This window comes from Engystomops pustulosus, chromosome 3 (assembly GCF_040894005.1).
Source record: "Engystomops pustulosus chromosome 3, aEngPut4.maternal, whole genome shotgun sequence".
Classification (NCBI taxonomy): Eukaryota; Metazoa; Chordata; class Amphibia; order Anura; family Leptodactylidae; genus Engystomops; species Engystomops pustulosus.
Window position 1 is genome coordinate 120542864 of NC_092413.1, and position 22320 is coordinate 120565183.

The following is a 22320-nucleotide window of genomic DNA, read 5'->3' on the forward strand; positions in this document are numbered from 1 at the left end:
TTTTAAGCAGCATATGAATTTTTTTGGTCAATGTGGCCATGTGAGGGCTCATTTGTTAACATTTGGGGTTCTATTGTACCCAGATCATGGGTACAATAGATGTTATCAATTCTTGTGTTTTAACTAGTTATACCAGCATACTGTGTTACTAACAAATGTGTTTTATAAAATACAGATGGCCCCTGACTTGAGAACACCCAACTTACTGACATCTAGTTACATCTCTGTCCAGTCTGTCCTTTGCTGAAGCACTCTGGATGCTTTACTTTAGCCCCAGGCTGCAGTAATCAGCTGTATGGAGGCTGTAATGAAGCTTATCTGGTAATCCTTGTTCCCATAACTGCACAAAATTATGAAAATCCAATTGTCGCAGGGACAAAATTTACAACTATAAAACCAGTTCTAACTTGCATACAAGTTCAACTTAAGTACAGACCTAAAAAATCTATCTTGTACATAACCTATGGACCACAACTGATCAAACAGTATAGACATATGTATAGCAGAATAGAGCCTAAGTACACCACTGAACACACTAAGTGTCCAAGGGGGTTTCCTGGGGTATATTGGGTTATAACCAGTAGTATTTACATTTCTGTTCCTACATTACTGATCTGTAATTCTGACACTGCTTAAAGAGGACCCGTAAGTAAAAGGTTCCTAGTTTAACTCTATAAGAGATATCTGTGACTGCAATGTTAAAAAAAAAAAAAAAAAAAAAAGTTTATACTCGCCTAGATGTGACTGCAATCTAAAGATCCCGGCACTGACACCTCCTCTCACATTGCTTAAATAAAGCTGGGATAAAACCCTGGCTTAATTGTGCAGTGATGCTTGATGGTACTATGCCAGCTTCATTTGCCACATTCTGCAGGTGCCAAGAGCTCTGGATCAATGTGAGTATAAATGTTTTTTATGTGCCAATGGAGAGAATTGTCAAGGACCTGTCGGTGGTTAAAGGGGATTGCCCATGAAAGAAAGTTCTCAAATTATAAAACTCCCAAGTGATGTTTACACAATAAAGATAATTTTTGACCCCCTTACTTTACAATTTTACCCAGTTTACCCAAAGTGTGGCCGTGTACTCTCTGGGCATGATCCATATCTGACGCATAGAAAAAGAGAGATGATACAGATCAGAGATGATGAGATCCATGATGAGATGGATATAAAACGCAATGACACCCTGTTAACTCACCTATTAGCTCTGTTATTTGCCTCTTTCCCCTGCTATAAAGACCTTATCTTAACTATAGATTGTATAGTAAGTTTTTGCAAGCTGCTGCTTCCTGGCAGGAAGTGGCTGTGAGTGTCTGTGTGTGAGCTTGTCTTGTAATGGGGGGGTGAGAGCCAGAGAGACACTGCATCCTGCAGACAGGAGAAGCTATTCATAAGAAGAATGTTCCCTGCCCAACCCTAGAAGATAAAAGATTAACGGACGTTTCCTGGGGCAACCAGAACTTTGTAAACAAGGACTGATAGAGAATTGAAAGAAGTGAGGGTTTCCAGCTCTCAGCCATATCCTTTGAGTAGTTCGGATAAAAACAACTTTTATTTCATAATGTCTAAAGTCATTAATTAGATGACATGACAAAATAGCGGTAAAAACTGACGCATTTCGGAACTAAACGATCCTTAATCGTAGTGATAGGGACAGGTTGGATTATATTTGTGAAATGCTGTATTTTTGTTAATAAAAGGGAATTAGATAACATGTTCTTTTGTTATCCTGAGTACATTTAAGAATTTTGTCTTCGTGGGAATATCCCTTTAAGTGTTCCAAATCGCCCTGGCAGGTTCCTTTTAAGTCTCTCAGACTCCCTACTTCCTGGTCCCTGTATGGACTTACAAGATATAATTAGAAAAGCCCTTCAGCTTACTAGTTACTAACTTAGGTACCAGTTTTTCCCATTGGTTGGTGGGTATTTCCAGCCGCTTCCTGTATGTAGAGATTGGTACACCAATTGGAGAGCAGCAGGTACTGGGGAGCATTGTATCAGTTGTAGCAGAAGGTTGATGCTGTAAGTATTAAGATAACTCTTTAGGGTAGATCATCAATATCAGTGGCTAATACCCTGGATCCACACTGAAAGCTGGAGCCATGGTGCCAGTAGTAGGAAGAGTGAACAAAGCAGAAGTATACAGTCTTGTTAACTGTGTAGCTCAATTACTTCTTGCTTCACATATTGGATTGCTGTGTGTACTTTAAGCTCCATCCTCTTCTTTTCCAAATGCTGTGACTTCCATTAACTGATGTTTGTTGTTGGCACCATCAATCTGATATTTACCGTATATACTCGAGCATAAGCCAACCCAAGTATAAGCCGAGGACCCTAATTTTTACCACAAAAACCTGGTAAAACCTAGATTTTTTTACTTGAGTATAAGCCGAGTTTGGGTTTTCAGCACATTTTTTTGTGCTGAAAAACTAGGCTTATACTCGAGTATATATGGTATATCTTGTACTAAAGATACTTCATAAATATAAACTATTAATTGACAAAAATTGTCCATGACCTTTCTCTTTTTAATTATTTTACAATATTATGTCAAAAGCTGGCTATTGCTCACACTAAAATTGTTATATCAAAGTCTTTTGAAGATTAACTTGCATTTCATTATGTTTTGATGTGTCCAAAACAATATGCACTTTATGTATCTGTATGGATACTTGGTGAATAAAGCACCTTGGCTTTTGTCACTGAAATCCTCGGATTTCTGCTGTTTTTTGCATCTTGTTCATTTGGTGCATCTTGTCTATGTCCTGAGCTGACGTCTGTTAATCCTTGCAATTTGTGCTTCTTTCTACTTTTTTCTTAGATGTGCATATATGTATATACTATTTAAAAAAACTCTTGTAGTAAGGCATGAACACACATTCAAGGTAATTGCAAACTTGTTAGTTAAGAAATGTAGACATTTCTATTGCTCCCAGCATGCAAATAAATATACTACTGTTTCAGTAAAAGGAAACATATTTTTCTTTTATTATCATTTGTTATCAAGATAAAAACATACTGGTCATTTTACATTTTGCTATAAGGAATGTTCCTTTATGCTAAAACGTCCATGCTGTCACTGCTTTGTACATTAAAATATTTTATTGAACACCTGCTGGACAGTTAATACCCCTGCATAGACCCATTTAATTCTTTGTAAAGTTTCTTGCCAAGGAAGCTTATGGCAGGGCACATGAGTTTAAATGCACAGCACAGAGTGATAAATGAGCTATTTTCTCCATGAATTTTATGGAACCCAGCTGCGAAGAAGTTCATCGCTCTTTCTGGGTCCTTAAAGACCTAGTCTCACTTATTATTTAGCTGCCTTGAGGTTTAGTTCACAGCAATACATTGTAAAACTTTCAGCATTTGTTGAAAGGCAAATTGCCTAGGTGGGTTGTCTATGCAGAAAGTGTAACAAGTTAGTATTAAACCTGTAAGATGTGTACTATATTATAGTTGATTGTAGATTGGTGGAAAGGTTTAATCTAACATTTACGTTTCATTAGAAAGCAGTCCTATGTACAGTATTTGACAGTATAATCTTTTGCAGCATAAGACAGATGTTGCTGACGTTTTTTATTATACATTTACCCATTAAGTGACTGCTTATCACCAACTTCTGTTTGTCTAAGGGTGATGTGCATCATGACCAACTAGTACACACAAAAAAACATTTGTCTAATGATACAATCCGGTCCTACTGCATACCTCACATAATGTAAACAGGAAAGCATTAAAGGGGTTTCCAGGATCAGGCGTTTCTAAATATAGGGCCTGTTGGAAGGTAAGTGAGATATAGAAATATCTAAATATCTATCTATATAGAGGTTCTATAGTCATCCTGTGCGTGATGTAACTCATTACCTCTGGCCTTTGCTTGAATGCAGAGGCTCAGTGATGATGTGGGTTAACAGTTATGCACCTGCTGTATCAGCATTTGCAAGATGTAGTGGGTTCACTACTTGTAGAAGTTAGATAACCATTATGTCTGAATGCAATCAGAGGCTGCGCTGATCAAGAGAAGGGGGTGAGCAGTTGTTTGTTTTTTTGTTTTTTTTTTATATCTCCTTTATTTGACAGCCCCTGATCATGGAAAACCCCTTTCAGTGGCACATTAATGCATCATTCCAATTTTCTTTGTTTGCCACCCCTTCAATTACAACCAGTGTAACCATTTTATGCATTATACATATTAATACACTATTTGACATAATGATATACTGTACACAGTACCCTCCCACATCTTCATACCAAAGCATTTTATGTATATTTTGCTGTTAAACCACTAGCTTGGGAACCATATGCGGAGACATCTAGAAATGTAAAACCATTATCTGTCATGCACTGGATATAAAAGAAGAATACATATTCCAGTTCTTCCTTTTCACTATCTGCTGTTATTGACCATTATGTCCTTGTCGCCTTAGTGGTGCAACACCCATATACCAGGGCTTCTCTGTAAACTAAAAAGCCTTCACATGATGCCCAACATTTGTTTCTGCTCTTCAGAAATGTGACCTTGGAAATCACATTGTTCTGTGTAATTGTTTGTTGCTATTGTGTTAAAACAAGTGCAAGAGATTTTATATTTTGATTCTTAGAACAAGATCGCAGAGGTCCACGTGTGAAGTGAACGCTAAAAACACAAATAAAAATGTATCCCTGCTATTCCTCCTCTTGCCACATCTTTTTGTATGGACTTATATTAGAAATAAGGAATACTGTATAAAGATGACTTCCTTGGTGTGTCCTAGGAGTTAAACCCATGCCCCTTTTCAGAGTTCTGTGGCAGGCAGAAACAATGTAGTTGGAGCAGAAGACTACCACCCTACCACCTACCAAAAATGGAACTAATCAGCAGAACATTAACCCATATGTGTTCTACATGCTGAGCCTGTAACAATTGTGAATCTAGACTTTTTGTTTACTTTTATATTAAGTTTGGGGTATGGCCCAATTTTCCCTCGTTTTTACTTGTGGCGTGAACTCTTGCACATCCTAAGAAATACGGTAATGGAATTGGGTATTAGGTCCACAAGGCCATGCTATGTTAAAAGATGGCAGTATAAGGCTGCATAAACAGAAGCTCCATTGGAAATGTGTTTCAGTATATCCATTCCCCATTCATCTAGAATTACTCTGTCTATTATTTTAATTAAAATTCTAGTTTAAAAAATAAGACGCAGTGGAAACTGCTGTAAATGTCTGCCCAACATCACCAAAGATATATAACTTATATTACATCTAGCATTTTGCAGTTATTTCTAAAGTGTTCTCTGTAACACTCTCAGTCAATCTCTGATATAGAAGTGGAGGAATATAGGAGCTATTAAGCTTCAAAGGAAAAGGGCTTATATTGTAATTCAGGAATCTAGAATTTTACCTGTAGACTTGTGCTCAAGCAGCTTTGGATATTTCTCTCTTTTTTTAATGTGAAAAAATAAGTCCAGCTTCTGGCAGTGCAATTGAGCCTTATTGGATTTTGATGTACATGAAGAAAAAAAGGAGGCAACACTTAATCGAAGATTTTGAGACCCAGGGATGAATCTGTAATTTGCACCTATATCACTGTCCGCTATAACAGCTGCTGGAGAAATGGTTACAAGTATGAAAATGCAGCCGGGCAAGAATGGAAATTAAACATGCATGCTTTGTCTGTTTCTTATGACCTGGAGTCAAGTGGTGTCCCTGGGTAAATGCATTGATTTTTTTCACTCGATTACCAGAGATGAGCAATAGTAGAATCACTGTAAAATAAGGTCACTGAAGAAACAAGAACAGATGAGATGAGATAAAAACCAAGGGGTGCAAATTGCATTCAATTTTAGTTGCCATTTATAATTTCAAGATGATTCCTGTTCCATGTACACATTTTACTAGGTGAGGACATGCCCAAAATATTTGAAAATAGATTGTGAGGAATGTATACTGCATCAATTTGCTGGATACCTAGATAATGAATTCAGCACTGAATGAGGAAGAATCAATAACAATAGTCTTTAGCGGCTAAGGTTGAAAGTACCCCAAAGGGTGGCCTCACTTTGGAACTATATGCATGATTTCAAATAAACCACAAGGGTATGTACCATGAGGGCGCTTGTCCTCTGGGATCCCACTAAACAGCGCAGGGCATTAGGGTCCTGAGTCTGACCCACAACTGCTATTCTGACTCACCTAATCTAATAACCAGCAATGCTCAGCAGTTCATGTGTACTGGAGATAAGGAGGCGCTGCCAACTCTGCCAACTGCTTACTGTACCTCTCCTGACATGTGACATCGGGAAAGATCGGGTGGCTGCTCCTTTATCACCAAGTAGCTTAGTTCTTTTGCACACTTTAATAGGAGGAAGTTACGTCAGCACAATTATTTCTGGTAATTACATGGACCTTTTCAAGTAAAATGCAAAAGCAGGACCACAATTCTCTTTTGTTATTCAAGATTTACTATAACAACAAGTTCTGCAGGAGACCAACTGGGTGTCTTTGAAGAATATAGCATACAATATGTAGGCCAAACTAGCTGGGAGTTCAACTATACAGTGAAACATGGTTTGTGAGGGTATAAGTGATTTAACTTCTAACCGTCAGACATTGATGGTCCATTCAAACAATATGCAATGAATCTTTGAGATGGAAATAATTTATAAATGTGGGTGTTTTGTGCATCATGTTTGCGGTGATGGGGTGTGTGAGGTTATTCTGTACTGGTACATGGTACTGTCTAAAAGTCTTTTAAGATGGGACTGTAGGCCATGAAACTGCATAGTCACAATGAGTGGTTATTTATAACGCTGCCATTCTGCATTATTTTATGTTCGGATCGCTATTAGGTCAAAGGATATATATGGCGATTAAATGAAGTTGTTACCAGAAAATTGGCGTGCATCAATAATTTTAATGCTCCAAATGGCCATAAAATGCCTGTTTCTGTTGTTTTGTTGTGCTATTTTCATGTATAATAAATATTTGGTCTGTCAATGTATCACAAGAGATTAATCTGAAAGCCTGCGATTTTTGGCTTAATTAGAATTCATTTGCTTAATTGTCAGTATAATCCCATCAATTCCTGTTTGCACTAACTCCAACAATGCTGTCTTCTGCTGTTTGCACTTTAATTTACATTTCGATTATAGTTTATGAGCATAATAAGGCCTTGTTTGAATATTCATTAGTGTGTGAATTTTATTGTACTTTATGAAAAAGGTGCTTTATTCTAGTGTAATGAAATAATTAAAGTCACACTGTGAGAGACTGATCAAATGGGGTGTTTTATGTGATAGATGATCTGAAATGTGCTTATTTTTATCATCTTCCTTGCTTTTTCCAGCTCCGTCTCAAGTAAGTGGGGTAACGAAGGACAGAGTGTTGCAGCGCTCTGTCGATCTATCCTGGCAGGAACCTGAACATCCCAATGGAGTCATCACAGAATATGAAATCAAGTATTACGAGAAAGTAAGAGCTGTTAACACAGGAAATTGCAACTCTTCATAATTTGCAATAAAATCATAATAACCATATCAGCTTTGGTAAATGCCTATTGCATGCTCTACATTGCCTTTTCATCTCTGCCTCGGCTTGTGTCTCTAAATTTATGTAACATTTATGTATGTCCAAATGTGCCTGGATTTAGTTGCATCTTTGTGTAGAGAGCAATGACCAGTCCGTTACCTTTTTCCCTACAATGTATAAGGAAATAGATATAATTTAAGCTTAAAGGAGGTATCATACAAGAAATATTGAGGTAGATTTACTTATACTGACTAAAAGTAAGACTCTGCAGTGTTATACAGCGCAAGCTTCTTAATTCAGCCTCAGCAAAATCTGGATCAGGTTAAGAACATCTAGTCTAAAACCTTTAATAAATTTGGTGCACAGCATGTAGGACCCAAAACAGGGTTACAATAGGTAAAATAAATTCTGCTACTCTAATTCTAATGCTACTCATTGTGAGCGTCTCTTTTATTACTTTTTATGAACCAGGATTATCAGGCTGAACAGTACTGGTTTGATATATGTGTGCTGTGAGGGGACACAGTAAAAGCTTTATATTATATTATTTAACTAAAAAATTGTTGCATTTGTGGGTACAGTTAATGGAACTCCTAGAATATCCTTGCATTGCAAATTATTTATAGCTTTTTCCTTTTTGTATGTGCTTGCCAGGTTCTATATCACTCGCATTCCCCATATGTAATGGTTTTAACAGTAACGGGGAACTCTCACCATCTTTTATACTCTTACACACTCACCTGTTTACGTATATGAAAAATTGCCACCAAAGTGAAGTGCAAATTAGCTCTTTATTTACCTGAGAAGTCACTTTTAGAGGCTGAATGTGACTTCTTCAGTTCTATAGTATCTAGAACCATTCTTTTGTGTTGTATTAAAGATAAGTATCTCAACTCTCAGATCACATCCAACATGGGTCTCTGTGATCTACAGAACTGGAGATACATGAAGTTAAAGACATACGGGGAATGTATCAAAACTGAATGCATCATGCACTAGTCTTGATCTTCTTACTGCCAGCAAACAACACATAACTAAGATGATCCGGCCTTCATTCATCAGCTCATCAATAACCTGTGCCAGAGTTAAGCCATGGCCTGTCCTATGCCCTGCCCCATCACACCCAGTTTCTCACTGTGACCCTCAGTCTCTATTCAGCTCTTCTTTACTCTTTTTCACATGATGTTGGAGTTGATATTTTTAAAGGGAAGATATAACATAAAAGAAGGGAAGCTCAAAAGGCTATTTCATACCCTAGCTGAGAGGGATAGTAGTTTAGTGGGATAAAACCTGGTAACAGATTTGCCTATTTATATAGATGAGCTCGTCTTATATATGTGAAACCTGCCGAATGCCTAGTTCTACCTGGAGATAAACAGCAGGCCTGTACCTTTTCCCAGAGTATGGGATCCTCTCATACGTTTCTCATTGCTATTAACACCATGTGGCACACAGTTTGCAATATTCATTACAACGGTCATGGATGTTTTCTGATTCTTTATGAAAAATAATAATTTACTTTTGTATTGTGTACGAAAGTATTTTATTTTTCAATTGCAACTGTAAAAGAACAACAACACAGGGTATAAATGTGAGTGTTACTATTGGAAGTGTATATACTAGATACAGTACTGTTCTTATACCAAAAAATCAATAGGCGCACTGAAAGATATTCGGATCAAGAAAGGTTAAACTTGATGGACCAGTGTCTTTTGTTCTTACCTATGAAACTATGTAATTTTAACTTTGATATGGTCCAGCTATTTTCGGGAATAGTTAACAATTCTTGTCATTCAGTCATCCAGAGCTTATAGCCGAGCAGGGGGGCTAAGCACAGTTTTGATCTGCTGCCAGTCTTACCCGTAACTATTATCTCAATAGACAGTATAACTTTGCATATTATTGCTGTGTTTGCTCATTAAGAAAGGCATGCATTCTTGTCAGACATTGGGATCTGTGTACAGGTTAGATGTGCGCAGGCTCGGGAAGGACCTAGCATACTATATAGTCCAACACTGCAAGGTCCCAAAGTCTCCCTAGTTTCTAATTAGCCAAGGCTTAATTTTAACCTTTAATGATTTACTCAGACAAAGCTATTACTATGGTGTTATCCCGCACTCTCCTTATTAAACATATCTCTGTATTAATCTCCTTTCACTAACTTTCCTGTCTTGTTCCATCCATTTTTTCTTATCTGTTCTATTTACTTTAAATTAAATCTCATCCTACCTAGTCTCTTCAACCACTCTGATTAATGGAATATCCCCATCTTCTCTTAAGCCTGATCCCATCATATTTATCCTCGGGAAATCAGTTCTCTAACACAAACTTCTCCAAATACTTCTTCTCCAACCTCATATACCATATAATTTGTTCCAAGGCCTGGCTTCACTCCCAGCATGCTGCCTGCCATCCAGTGCAATCTGTTAAGATAGAGCTACTCATTACATGTTCTTGTAGAAGTCTCTGGTTTCTTTGGCACCTGCTGTGTCCATCACAATGAAATTCATCACAATTACCGCAATATCACAAGCCTGTTTCCTACTTTAGTCATTTTTACTCAAGCCTCTTCATTTTTCACAATCATGCCACCTTCACCCTCAAAACCTCCTGCAACAATCCATTGTTGTTTCAGAAATAAAGAAAAACAACATTGGCCAGGGCTTCTCAAAATGATGCCCTGCTGTGAATCCAGTACAAAATTAAAATAAATCCAAGACTAAAAAACATATTGTCCACTACCACATAAAGTTGGGTACTGGAAACCCTTTTGACTAAGGTATTGGCTAGTTTAGTAAATCCATTTCAAATACCATATTATGAAATATTGTCTATTCTCAGTAACATGTGAGCACCATGTAAAGTCCAAGTTCGCTTCTGGAGGTGCTGCAAACACACCAAATACTTTCCGTAAGTTTCCTTCGTAGATTACTGCTACAGGAACACTTTGTGATCTTCTTACTATCAAGGGAACCCAAAAACAAGAAGGGATTGTTCAAAACAAAGAATCCCGGAAACTTAATAACATTCCTAGCAATGGTATAAACGTCTTCTACATCTTCTTGCTGATCTGCTACACCATCTGTTACATCTCAACAAATGCACTTCGGTGGCCATAAAGGATTTGTCGGATCTAGTTACTAGTTGCATTTGTTTAAAGGAAACCTACCACTGCTAATGGTAAGTATTAGCTGTAAACACCGGGCACCAGCTCAGGGTGCCGGAGCTTACCTTTGCTAGTGTTTTAAACCGCTATATCGCGGTTTAAACACATTTTGATGAACAGACCCGAGGTAGCTTCTTCGAGCTAAGCTGCTTGGAGTCTGTTCATCAAAATGTGTTTAAACTGCGATATAGCGGTTTAAAACACTAGCAAAGGTAAGCTCCGGCACCCTGAGCTGGTGCCCGGTGTTTACAGCTAATACCTACCATTACCAGTGGTAGGTTTCCTTTAAAGTATGGCATTTGTTTTGTGTATTTTATGCAAATTAACAATATACTTTTTTGCTTTTCTTTGTAGGATCAAAAGGAACGTACATACTCCACACTGAAAACAAAGTTAACATATGTTTCAGTCAATAACCTTATACCTGGAACAGTTTATGTGTTTCAAATTCGAGCTTTCACTGCTGCTGGCTATGGAATGTACAGTCCCAGGCTTGATGTCACTACTTTGGAGGAAGCTACTGGTAACGTTTTTGGCTTGTAACCCTGCTAAAATACACTCATTTCATTATTTTATAGTACAGATTAGGCTTATAAATATATTGTGTTATGACATAGAATTGACCCATTACTGTATATACTCAACAGCACTGGTATTTTGAGACATTTCCCAGCAACACTAATCTGCTATAATTTGGAATATAAAGCATTTAACGAGAAATAGGCTTTTCTTTTGGTGGTGTAAATTTTCTTTGTACCTTGCTAATTATATATGTTCCTTTTAACACCAGTTTTCATTTTATTGTGTCTTTACTCAGCAACTGCTGTATCCAGCGAGCAGAATCCCGTAATTATTATTGCAGTGGTAGCTGTGGCTGGCACCATTATATTGGTCTTCATGGTCTTTGGTTTCATCATCGGAAGAAGGTAATAATTGTGTATATTTTGGTAGACAAGTACAAAAGTTGTTAAAAAGGTGTTGCTACATAGTGAGGCATAGTACTTGTTACATTTTAATAAGCTCCTATTAATTGAATTGTCTTATTAATAGGAAGGTGTAGTAAAAACATATATATAAATATCATGTCTACTACGACAAAATACACAAATAATTACTCTTAATGCTTCAATGTATTGCTCAGTGTGCCTTTGTTTTATATACTCTAGCTTAAGAAAATGTATATAAAATTATTTTTGTGTTTTTTTTAATTGTATATTTCACAGGCATTGTGGCTATAGCAAAGCTGACCAAGAAGGAGATGAAGAATTATACTTTCATTGTAAGTGTTTCCTTTCTATGTTGTGGAAATTTCATCTTAACTAACTGTAATAATGGTGGTGATGATATATGAGTGTAAATAAGATTTTTCAAGGTCAATGTATCCCACTATATCACTATGTGAGCCTGACTAAGCACATGTATATCAAGCAGTGACATTGTTCACCTCCAGGATTGTTATTTTCACAGGCCTCCCATGAGTTCACTTATTTGAAGGTCAATAGGCAGGTTGCTCTTTGCCCTCTCTGCTATTCTTTCACATCCTTTTGTCTGTCATTGAAACTATATAGTGAAAATGGAGCTGTAATAGCAAGCCGTGTTACAAGCTATATCCCGATTTTTTTTTTTTTTTTTTTTTCTCCATAGATCTAGTTGTGACACAATTTTCTAAATGCAAAAAATGTTGGAAAAATAGATTAATCAAAACCCGAAATGTGTAAACCATAGATTTGCAGACTATCGACACACAGCAGAATTGCTTGACTTTGGCCTAGTTCATTATTTCAGTTCCAGCGTGGTTTGCTGTTTGACTTACAATTGAGAAACATGCCAGCAAGTTGAAGCAATTATAAATAAGAGCACAGACAATAGATGTGAGCATCAATCTTCTAGGACGAAATGGGGACATGGAAATTAGATGAAGAACGCAATTCATTTTATATTTATGACAGAAATTAGAAACTGCTGATACAGTAGGCTACTATCGCCCTCCTCATTTTTAATGGTGGGAAGATCACTTTAATAACTTTCTTGGTAGTAAAAGAAAACAGTGCTTTATTTATTGTTACAATTGTTATGTGCAGAAATAGGACAGTAAATGCAATTCAATTAAACATATATATTTTTGAATGCTATTTATAAGCATTAAAGACCATTCATACAAATGTATGTATTTTTCACAATACATGCAATTCAGCCTCTGGGAAGATATAGGATAATCCACTCTAAATAATGTATAAATGATAATTTTCCTGATTTTCAAAGCAATAATCGCTGTAAATATATGTGAAGAGCTAAACATCATTGTAAAAAAAAAAAATAGAACTTATGTACCCTTATATACTTAAATACCCTCAAAGTGTGTATCAACTAGCACCATTAAGTATTCATAACAGACCCTGCTTACCTCCAAAATAGATTGGGCTAAGGGGGTCTTGTAGCAGTATAGCATTCTATATGGAGTAAGAAATGCGGCCCTAGCTTGCCTCAGAATTGCTACCTCCCTCTGATTTTGACAGCACACTGATTTCATGCTAGAGGAAAAATAAGGAGTGCCCTATCCAGAACTCATATCATATCATTATGCTGATGTAGATCAGAAACAACGCTTAAGCTACAGGAAATCAACCAGTTAATTGGGATCATTGCTAATGCCATACTTATTAGCAAGCTTTATTTGTTTTAAAAATGAATTCTATAAGTATGCAAACATTAAAGAAGTGCTTAAGGGGTGTTATCAGAGCCCCTCCAGGCATCATGCCCCCTGCAGCACTTCTACCATGCCTTCTGCTTTTTCCTGGCTTCTGCTACACCGGCTGCAAAAAGCATTAAAGGGGTGTTACCATTTTGGCAAATTAATGTTATTGTGTTGTAAGATGAAAAATTATACAATATTCAATATACTTTTTGTATCATTTCCTCATAGTTTTCTGGATCTCTGCTTGCTGTCCTGCTATAGAAAGTTTCTATGTTTACTTCCTGTGGACATAAATCAGACCATGGTCACACAGGTGCACAGCTCGTTCGGATCATAGAGAGTAAGCAGACCTGTGGGCTATAAAGAGCCGTGCATCTGTGTGACCACAGTCAGATCTCTGTCTACTAAAAGTTAACCATGAAGCCTCCTATATAATGACAGCAAGCGGAGATCTAGAAACCATGAGGAAATGATACATTAAGTATATGGGAAAATTGTATAACTTTTCAATATATAAACAATAACATTAATTTTCTCAAATGGGAATACCGCTTGAACACTGCGGCTTCCAGTAGCAGATGGTACTGCTGTACCACACATGTACTTGTATGCCTGAGAGCGTTGATGTCAATGTCGGGGGCAGTGTTGGAGAAGGCAGAAGGGGTGGCAGAAGTCCTGGAGCCCAGAGGAGCTCTTTTAACACCCCCCAAAGTACTTCTGTACTTCTATGTTTATTTACATAAATATAGAATTCATTTTAAAAGCAAACAAACATGCTAATATCTATAATAAAGACCAGCTTCTTCTTGCTAGGACACCTAAAGAATAACAATCCCTTATTCAGGGTCAACATCAGGCTTAAGAATCCATTGATCAGCTGGCCACACATCTACCTTGCACAAGCTGTAAAATATATGTTTAACAGCAAGAGAGGCTTTTCATAAGTGATTATTTACCCTTGTTGGTTAAGAGCATTCTCAATTTGGGGCCACCTTGCTCTTTCTAATCATAATACCCTCATCTTGACATCTCATTTACGTCTGTACGTGTATTCTTGCTTGCACATTACTTCAAAAGTGAGAGGAAAATTGGAATTTCGGAGGTATGTCTCTTAGGAAGTATGATGAACAGGTAAAGTATGCCTTCTGTTGAGTCCTTGATTCTTCCAAGAGCAGATGTAGACTTTTTGCAACAGTTATGGGCTCTTTTAAGAGCTCTGCCAGATGTATTACATGTGGCTTAGACTTCTTGATTCATCTCATACGACTATTTAAGTGAAAAGTAGCACATTTCAGCAGAGTCCGCGACTTTTAAAAATTTGCACATCAACAAAATGGTGCAAAAAATCTGTTGTGCTAAACATCAGAAACCTGGATTGACTACAATTATACATTCGTCCTATAAACCCTGCAAACAAACATATAGGGAAATATTAATCATACGCTGACGCTCTTGCACAACGTTTATTTCTACGCCCCCCTGGGATAGAAATAAACGCCGACGGCGAATTTTCACATGTGAAAAGGCGCAGGCTCCAACCAGTGCGCAGGCGTTGGGACAGTAACGCCCCACGCTGGCCCACTGTTCAAGCCCTTCACGCTCCACTGGCGTGAAGGTGGTGGATTGGGGAGAATAATCGCAAATGCTAGGCACTGTGGCGCAGAGGCCCTGATAAATATCCCCAATAGTGTATATAGATGCTTTAGGATGTTATTATTGTTCTCAGATTACATCTATGCTGCTGTATTGTGCTGTCTTTTATTTGACAGAGCTGGAATGTACATCTAATATTCAACCTTCTGTTTATATAATATAATTTCTTTATAACACGTTATCCTTTTACATTTACAAGAAGCATGGCTCCGAGCAAAATATTCTTGGAAAAAGGCTGCCTTCTATTTTTTGCTGAAGCAGTTTGTCAGCATGCATTGAAAGGAAAGCTGGTGATTAATTTAATCTGACTGCATCAGCAACAACAAAACACAGTGGTCACCAGCTATTTACAGTTGGTCGTGTTTTATTGTTCTTTTGTATGAAGCAAATTTTAGGAGTATGAATGCTTCTCTTATTGATTTATTCCTGATGGAAAAAATAAGCATTAAACTTTAGTTAGTGAGGGCCGTATTATACTTTGATTTTCTGTACACTTCAATCTTTCATTGAATCTGGCTCTTTTAAAAACAATAGCCCTGTTTACCAAAGCAATTGCAATTTACATTTTTATTTCCTCCTATGGTTTCCAACCAACAATGCCTTGAGATCCTAGCCAACACTATTTCATGTTGGTATGCCAGAGTAGCTTTCTCCTGTCAAAATGTTTTATGACAGCTTGAATAAAGAACCATCAGAGGCCCGTTTGAGATGCACGAGGTTACTTGGAATCGAGGCCGCTTATCATAGAAAACGAGAGTGTGGCTCATTCTCCATCTGCCTGCCTGAAATCACTGTGTAGGAGGTTAACCTATTGTTTGCTATGCCCTCTCTTGGCCATTCATGTTTTTTTCCATGTACACTAACAGATTAAAAAGTCTGCAGTGATAGCATTAAAGTAAATAACAGTATAACCGATTGCGTTATGCAAATTAGAGCTAAAAGATAGATTAATTGCATAGCTCCTATTCATGGTGCTGCTCAACATTGTCAAAAAAAACCTGATTCATTCAAATGAGAAGTCAGAAATAGAAGTCTCTCTAGGAAACATTAATTTATTCAGTAAGCTTTGTTGTATATCATTTTTCCCCACCACAGCACTCACCGTGGAAATGTTTTGATTCAATACGATTGAATAATAAAATATAATGAAAATAAATCACTGAGTTTTTCTTCCATTCAATTGCATTGTGTTGTGAATTCTTACAGGAACAAAACCGAACCTTCCACTAAATCATCTTAGAAATTTTTTTCAGCAGCCAAACAGTTCGGGTGGTTTTCATAATCCAGACATTAATAGCATATTCATAGGTCATGCTCTTGATAGAATCAGGTCAGCTCAACCCTGTCCATTTCAGTCCTAAAGTTGGGATCCACTTAATTATATCAAGTTATATTAAGAGAGACTGAAAAGTGATCTCTGTAGAACTGGAACTCTATGAATAGATTTACAGTATTTAGATAAAAATTGTAATAGTTTGTTTACTACATTCCTTTCAACAATAGCTAATTATTTTTAATATAATGTTTTATTTATTGATGGATTTAACCCCTAGGCGCACCAGGACGTTATAGTACGTCCCGGTGGCTAGATACTTAGCGCACCAGGATGCACTATAACGTCCTGCTTCTGGCACCGGCTCACGAACGGAGCCGGTACCAGAAGCAGCGGCTGTCAGCTGTCTAGTACAGCTGACAGCCTGCGCTAACACCCGCGATCGGAGCCGACTCCGATCGCGGGTGTTAACCCCTTACACGCCGCGGTCAAGCATGACCGCGGCGTGTAAGGGTCTTCCCCCTATGGATCGGATCCCCCGTGCCGCTTACCGGGGGATCCGATCCTCTCCTGGGCAGCTCCGAGGACTGGCATGTGCCCCGGAGCTGCCCGGTTTCCATGGCAGCCAGAACCCTTCCGGGTCTGGCTGTAAACTGTCTGAGCATGCGCAAGCATGCTTAGACAGTTTACACTGCTCTACAATAAAATAGTATTGTAGAGCAGTGTATTGAACTTAAACCAGTGATCAGAGTATCACTGGTTTAAGTTCAAGTATGTAGAAGTAAAATTATGCAAAAACACTTAACACTACACATTATAATAAATAAAAAATAAATACATAAAAATATAAGCCCCTAAAATGTCACTTTCCCATAAAAACACTTAATAAAGTATAAAAAACATAAAAACACAAAAAACCCCCGCATGTTTGGTATTGCCGCGTCCGTAACAATCTGCATAATAAAACAGAATCATTACTGGACCCGCACGGTAAACGCCGGAGGAAAAAAACGCAAAAAAGTTCCGAAAAAAAGATAATTTTTAATTAATACCCTATAAAAAATGCTCTAAAAAGTGATTTAAAAAATTTTATGCACTCTAAAATAAGCCCACTAAAAAGAACAACTGTTCTCGCAAAAAATAAGCCCCTAACCAGATTTGTCAGCCAAAATATAAAAAAGTTATGCATATGAATAGATGGTGATGCTAAAATGAATAAGATTTTCTCCAAATTAGTTTTTATTCAGTACAATTGAATAAAATACACAAAACCCCCACATATTTGGTATCCCTGCGTCCGTAACAATCTGCATAATAAAACAGAATCATTATTAGATCCGCAAAGTGAACCCCGTAAAAAACAACCTCAAAAAACTCTCTCTGAAAAAAAGATGATTTTTTATTAATGCCCTTTAAAAATGCTCTAAAAAGTGATTTAAAAAAGTTACGCAATCTAAAATAAGACCACTAAAAAGAACAATCCTTCTCGCAAAAAATAAGCCCTTAAACAGATTTGTGAGGTGAAAAATAAAAAAGTTATGCATATGAAAGACGGTGATGCTAAAATTAACAACAATTTTGCCAAATTACTTTTTATTCAGTAAAAATGGGAAAAAATAAAAAATATATATAAATGAAGTATTTTTGTAATCGTGGCGACCCATAGAATAAAAATAATATACTATTTTTATGGTATGGTTAACGGCCAAAAAAAAACACATAAAAATGTTCCTAAAAATTGACGATTTTCATTTCCTCCACCAACAAAGCTTTAATTAAATCTCACCAATTAGCTATAGATGCCCCAAAATTATGTACCAGAAAAGTGCATCTCATGTGGCAAAAGAAATAAGCCCCTATAGGTCCTCAATAAAAAAAGAAAAAAATTATAGCCTGTACAATGTGACATAGTAAATCGGATCTGGATGGCGCCTCCTTCCCTCCTATGCCCAGGCGTGCGCCCATACAGCAGGTTACCACCACATATAGAGTATCCGTGTACTCGGGAGAAATTGGGTAACAAACTTTGTGGAGCCTTTTTTCATTTAATCCATTGTAAATGTTTAATTTTCCACCCAAAATGAGTGTATTGTGAAAAAATATTACAATTTTCAGACTGCACCTCCGTTTTGTTTTAACCCCTATAAAACACCTAAAGGGTTAACAAACTTCTTAAAAGTGGTTTTTCATACGTTGAGGGGTGTAGTTTCCACAATGGGGTAATTTATGAGTCTAGCTATTATTTAGGCCTCTCAGTGTCAATTAGAAGTTGAGCAGGTCCATCTAAATACGGGTTTTGGTGATTTTACAAAAAATGTGAAAAATGATACCTAAATTCTGAGCCTCATAACATTCTAGTAAAATATGTGGAATCTTAAAAAAACCATGCCAACATAAAGCAGACATTTGGGAAATGTAAGTTATGAATTTATTTGGGTGCTATGACTATCTGCATCAAAAGTAGAGAATTTAGAACGTTGAAAATATAGAATTTTTCCAATTTTTTGCCAAATTTTGTTTTTTTTCATAACTAAACGCAAAAGATTTCATCCAAATTTTTAAACTAATTTGAAGTACAATGTGTCACGAGAAAACAATCTCAAAATCCCCTGGATTTCTCATAGCGTTCCAAAGCTATAACCACTTATAGTGACACAGGTCAGATTTGAAAAATGGGTCCGCGTCCTTTAGGCCAAAAGATGCTGTGTCCCGTAGGGGTTAAAGTGAAGAAATACATACAGATGAGCACAAGAACAAATAACATAACAATCCTGGTGCAAAACCTGACCCAGAATAAGTGGATGTAATAAGCCATACGCGCATTGGTCCTGTTGGGCTGACAAGCCGCACAATAACTCATTTTCTGATTTAATGAATACTCCTCCTTACTTAATTTTTTGTTTAAATGGAAAATTTCAGGTCATTTGTTGTATAGAGTTCCTTCCTTTAAGAAAAATAGGGTGACTAATAATGCTGAATGGGTTATCTCAGGAATAACAACATCTGTTTGTTAACCTAACACCTCTTGCTTGATATACATGTGTCTGGGCATAGTAGCTTTTTACCTAGCAGCACAAGGGTTCTAGAGTTAAGACCTTTCTTCATTGCCGTTCTGCCTTCTGACATCATTACAGTTAAATTTCCAGGCACCAAAACCTACATTGACCCTGAAACATATGAAGATCCAAATAGAGCTGTCCATCAGTTTGCCAAGGAATTAGATGCATCTTGTATAAAAATTGAGCGTGTGATTGGTGCAGGTAAGATACTGACTTTTTTGTATTGAATGGTTCCATTTAGTTATTGAATTGGTGCTGAGACAGGATATGACAAGAAAGTATTTTAACTTGTATATTGAACCTTTTGTTTTGTGATATGTTTCAAGGATCATCAAAATTGTTTGAGAAAAAGAAAACTGGAAAAACGGAATGCTGTTCTTGTAAAAAAAAAAAAAAAAAAGGTCTCTTGTGTAGAGGCATTACAAACAGAAATCCGTTGCATATGCTTTTGTTAAAATGGCATGTTTAGTTATTTTTTTTTATCTTTCTGATTTCATATTTTAATTCTACTCTGTTTACATAATGTAAAGTCTGACCCTACACTGGTCTATTCACAGACCCTTTGCTATATCTCCCCATTCAGTACAATTGTGCTAGTTACACACTTGACAGTCCTGCGTGGCTACTTACGGTATGGACCTCACAAATACAATAAATACATCATGTATGAGCCAAGAAGAACAATAAAACTGTAAGATATGTCAAATTCGGATTCATGATTTAGACAGTGCTGATGAAATTGATCATTATGTGACATGGTCATAACAGGGACTACCCAATATTTTTTTTTATGCACGCTAACGAGTCTCCGGATGATAACATAACATTTATATTTGTCCCAAATAATCACTTTATGGACGCCCATAATTGGCTGCAGTTGGCGGAAAAATCACTTGGTAGTCGTTTAGTGCTATGAAGAACAATCAGTGTAGAAAGATTAGGAATACTCTACACATTAATATTAATGCCCTACATTATCTCCACTTAATCTGCAGTTTTTGACTGACAAACACGGCTGTCGCCTCAGGAAACACAAGTGATAAATGATTAAAGTAAAAATTCACTTCCCAGCACCCTGATCTAACCCATAATTAGACAAGAGTAAGTAAGTTATCCCGTAAACACGATGATTTAGTTAAGTCCTACAGTTGAAAAGAGCTAATCTCATTTCCTGATTCTATGTATAATTGAGCTCAAGATTAAAAAAAACAAAAGTAGGTTGTCATTAGGACAGAGATATTAAATATCAGTTCCCGATCGACTGACAGGATGCAGTGTTAATTCTGGCGGGATCAGACGTCTAAATTATACAGTGTGTATGTCATTTTCTGAAATCTCTGATAAGAGACTTGCACAACAGAAAGCCTTATGAGATTTAGTGACTGCACTGAAATGTCCTTTGTTTATTGTCTGTCAATGCAAACCTGGGGCTCAACACAAACAGCTTCATTGTGAAGGCTCCGTGAGGTAAACCTCAAACAACACACGCAGCTTTCACAACACACAATTTTACAGATACCCAGAAATAAAATCCATTTTCATGTTATTTCTTTGTAAAAATTTATGAGCAGTCAAGGCTTGCCAGTAAATCAGGTTTATTGGAGTTTGATAGCGCAAGTTTATAGCCAGGCTGCCGTAAGGTACACAATTTGCTTAATACATTTTTATTTACATTCAGTATTTAGGATGCACTTTAGTATAAAATATTTTGCTTACAGTTTATGCCAATTTTCCCATGGGCTTCTCAAAGAGATTTAAAAAAAACACACGAAAAAGTTTTATACAATTTTAACACATTTGGAAAAAAATAGCACCTGACATATTATACAGGGTTTAATATATGATATTTCCAACAAGAGTTAAAGGTGATAGCCAGAGATTTACTGTTATTCACTATGTATAGAATACAAATTATTCTGACCGTTGAGCCCCTACTGATCGCAAGAATTTGGTTCTCATTTTCCCTAATTGATGAAGCATAAGATTGATACATGGCCTACTGCATTATTCATTCTCTATGGCACAAAGAAAGCCGACCACTGTACTCATCTTACCTCAGCACTCCCAGTGACAGTGAATTCACAACTTACTGCTGCATTTAGACACAGTTATGAGACTCTTATTCTCTTGATCACTGAAAGAGTAACCCCCATTTGAGATAATTTTTGTTATTGTGTGAGGGGGAGTTTTGTGAACGTTTTTCTAATATACTTCATTAAGAAATTCTCCTTTGTTTTACAAAGAGCAAACAAAGAACAAAAAATAGCACACAGTGCAACAAAACTCCAGTTAACAGATTCAGATATACTAGATATGAGATATTGCTGCGTTGTCCTGTGTCCCGATTGTGCAGAGGATGTAAGATCAGTGGTGATGGGTGGTAAAAAACAGAAAGTATAACCGTGCTTCTCAAAGAGTAGTAATATTTTATTTCCTAAAAGGACAACGCGTTTCGGGGTGGGCTTAATGCTCCCTCCTTCAGGTCCGTACAATTTGAACAGAATTCTGGACAGTCCTGGGCTCTTCTATGCACATTGGGAGGAAGTGGATGCTCTTAAATGATGATTACACCACTCCCAACTGTCCAGGCTTAACAGAATACACTTGCGGTCCCTGTTGTGTTCATCTAAATTGGATTGCTGTACTCTTAACCCCTAAACCTCCGGGGCACTTAATCATCATTTAAGAGCATCCACTTCCAATGTGCTTAGAAGAGCCCAGGACTGTCCGGAATTCTGTTCAAATTGTACGGACCTGAAGAAGGGAGCATTACGCCACCGAAACGCAATGTTCTTTTATGAAATAAAATATTACTACTCTTTGAGAAGCTTGGTTATACATCCTGTTTTTTCCCACCCATCACCACTTGTTTACAAAGAAACAGGCTGCAATGTGCCCTCTAGTTACCATATTACTTCATTGTTACTATGGCAAATCTGTCTAGCAGATTGAAGCCAGGTCTC

General features: G+C 37.1%; 1 protein-coding gene across 4 annotated transcripts in view; it reads left to right on the plus strand.

Moving 5' to 3' along the window:
• EPHA7 (EPH receptor A7) overlaps positions 1–22320 on the plus strand; it is a 127428-nt gene that overhangs the window by 81674 nt on the left and 23434 nt on the right. For 2 of the 4 annotated variants that reach the window (XM_072141938.1, XM_072141940.1), the window contains exons 6-10: positions 7330–7454; positions 11032–11200; positions 11495–11603; positions 11901–11956; positions 19433–19558. In XM_072141938.1, coding sequence (XP_071998039.1) covers positions 7330–7454; positions 11032–11200; positions 11495–11603; positions 11901–11956; positions 19433–19558 — 585 coding nt within the window. The remainder of the gene's footprint in view (positions 1–7329; positions 7455–11031; positions 11201–11494; positions 11604–11900; positions 11957–19432; positions 19559–22320) is intronic. The other 2 variants (XM_072141939.1, XM_072141941.1) reach the window with 1 other exon arrangement.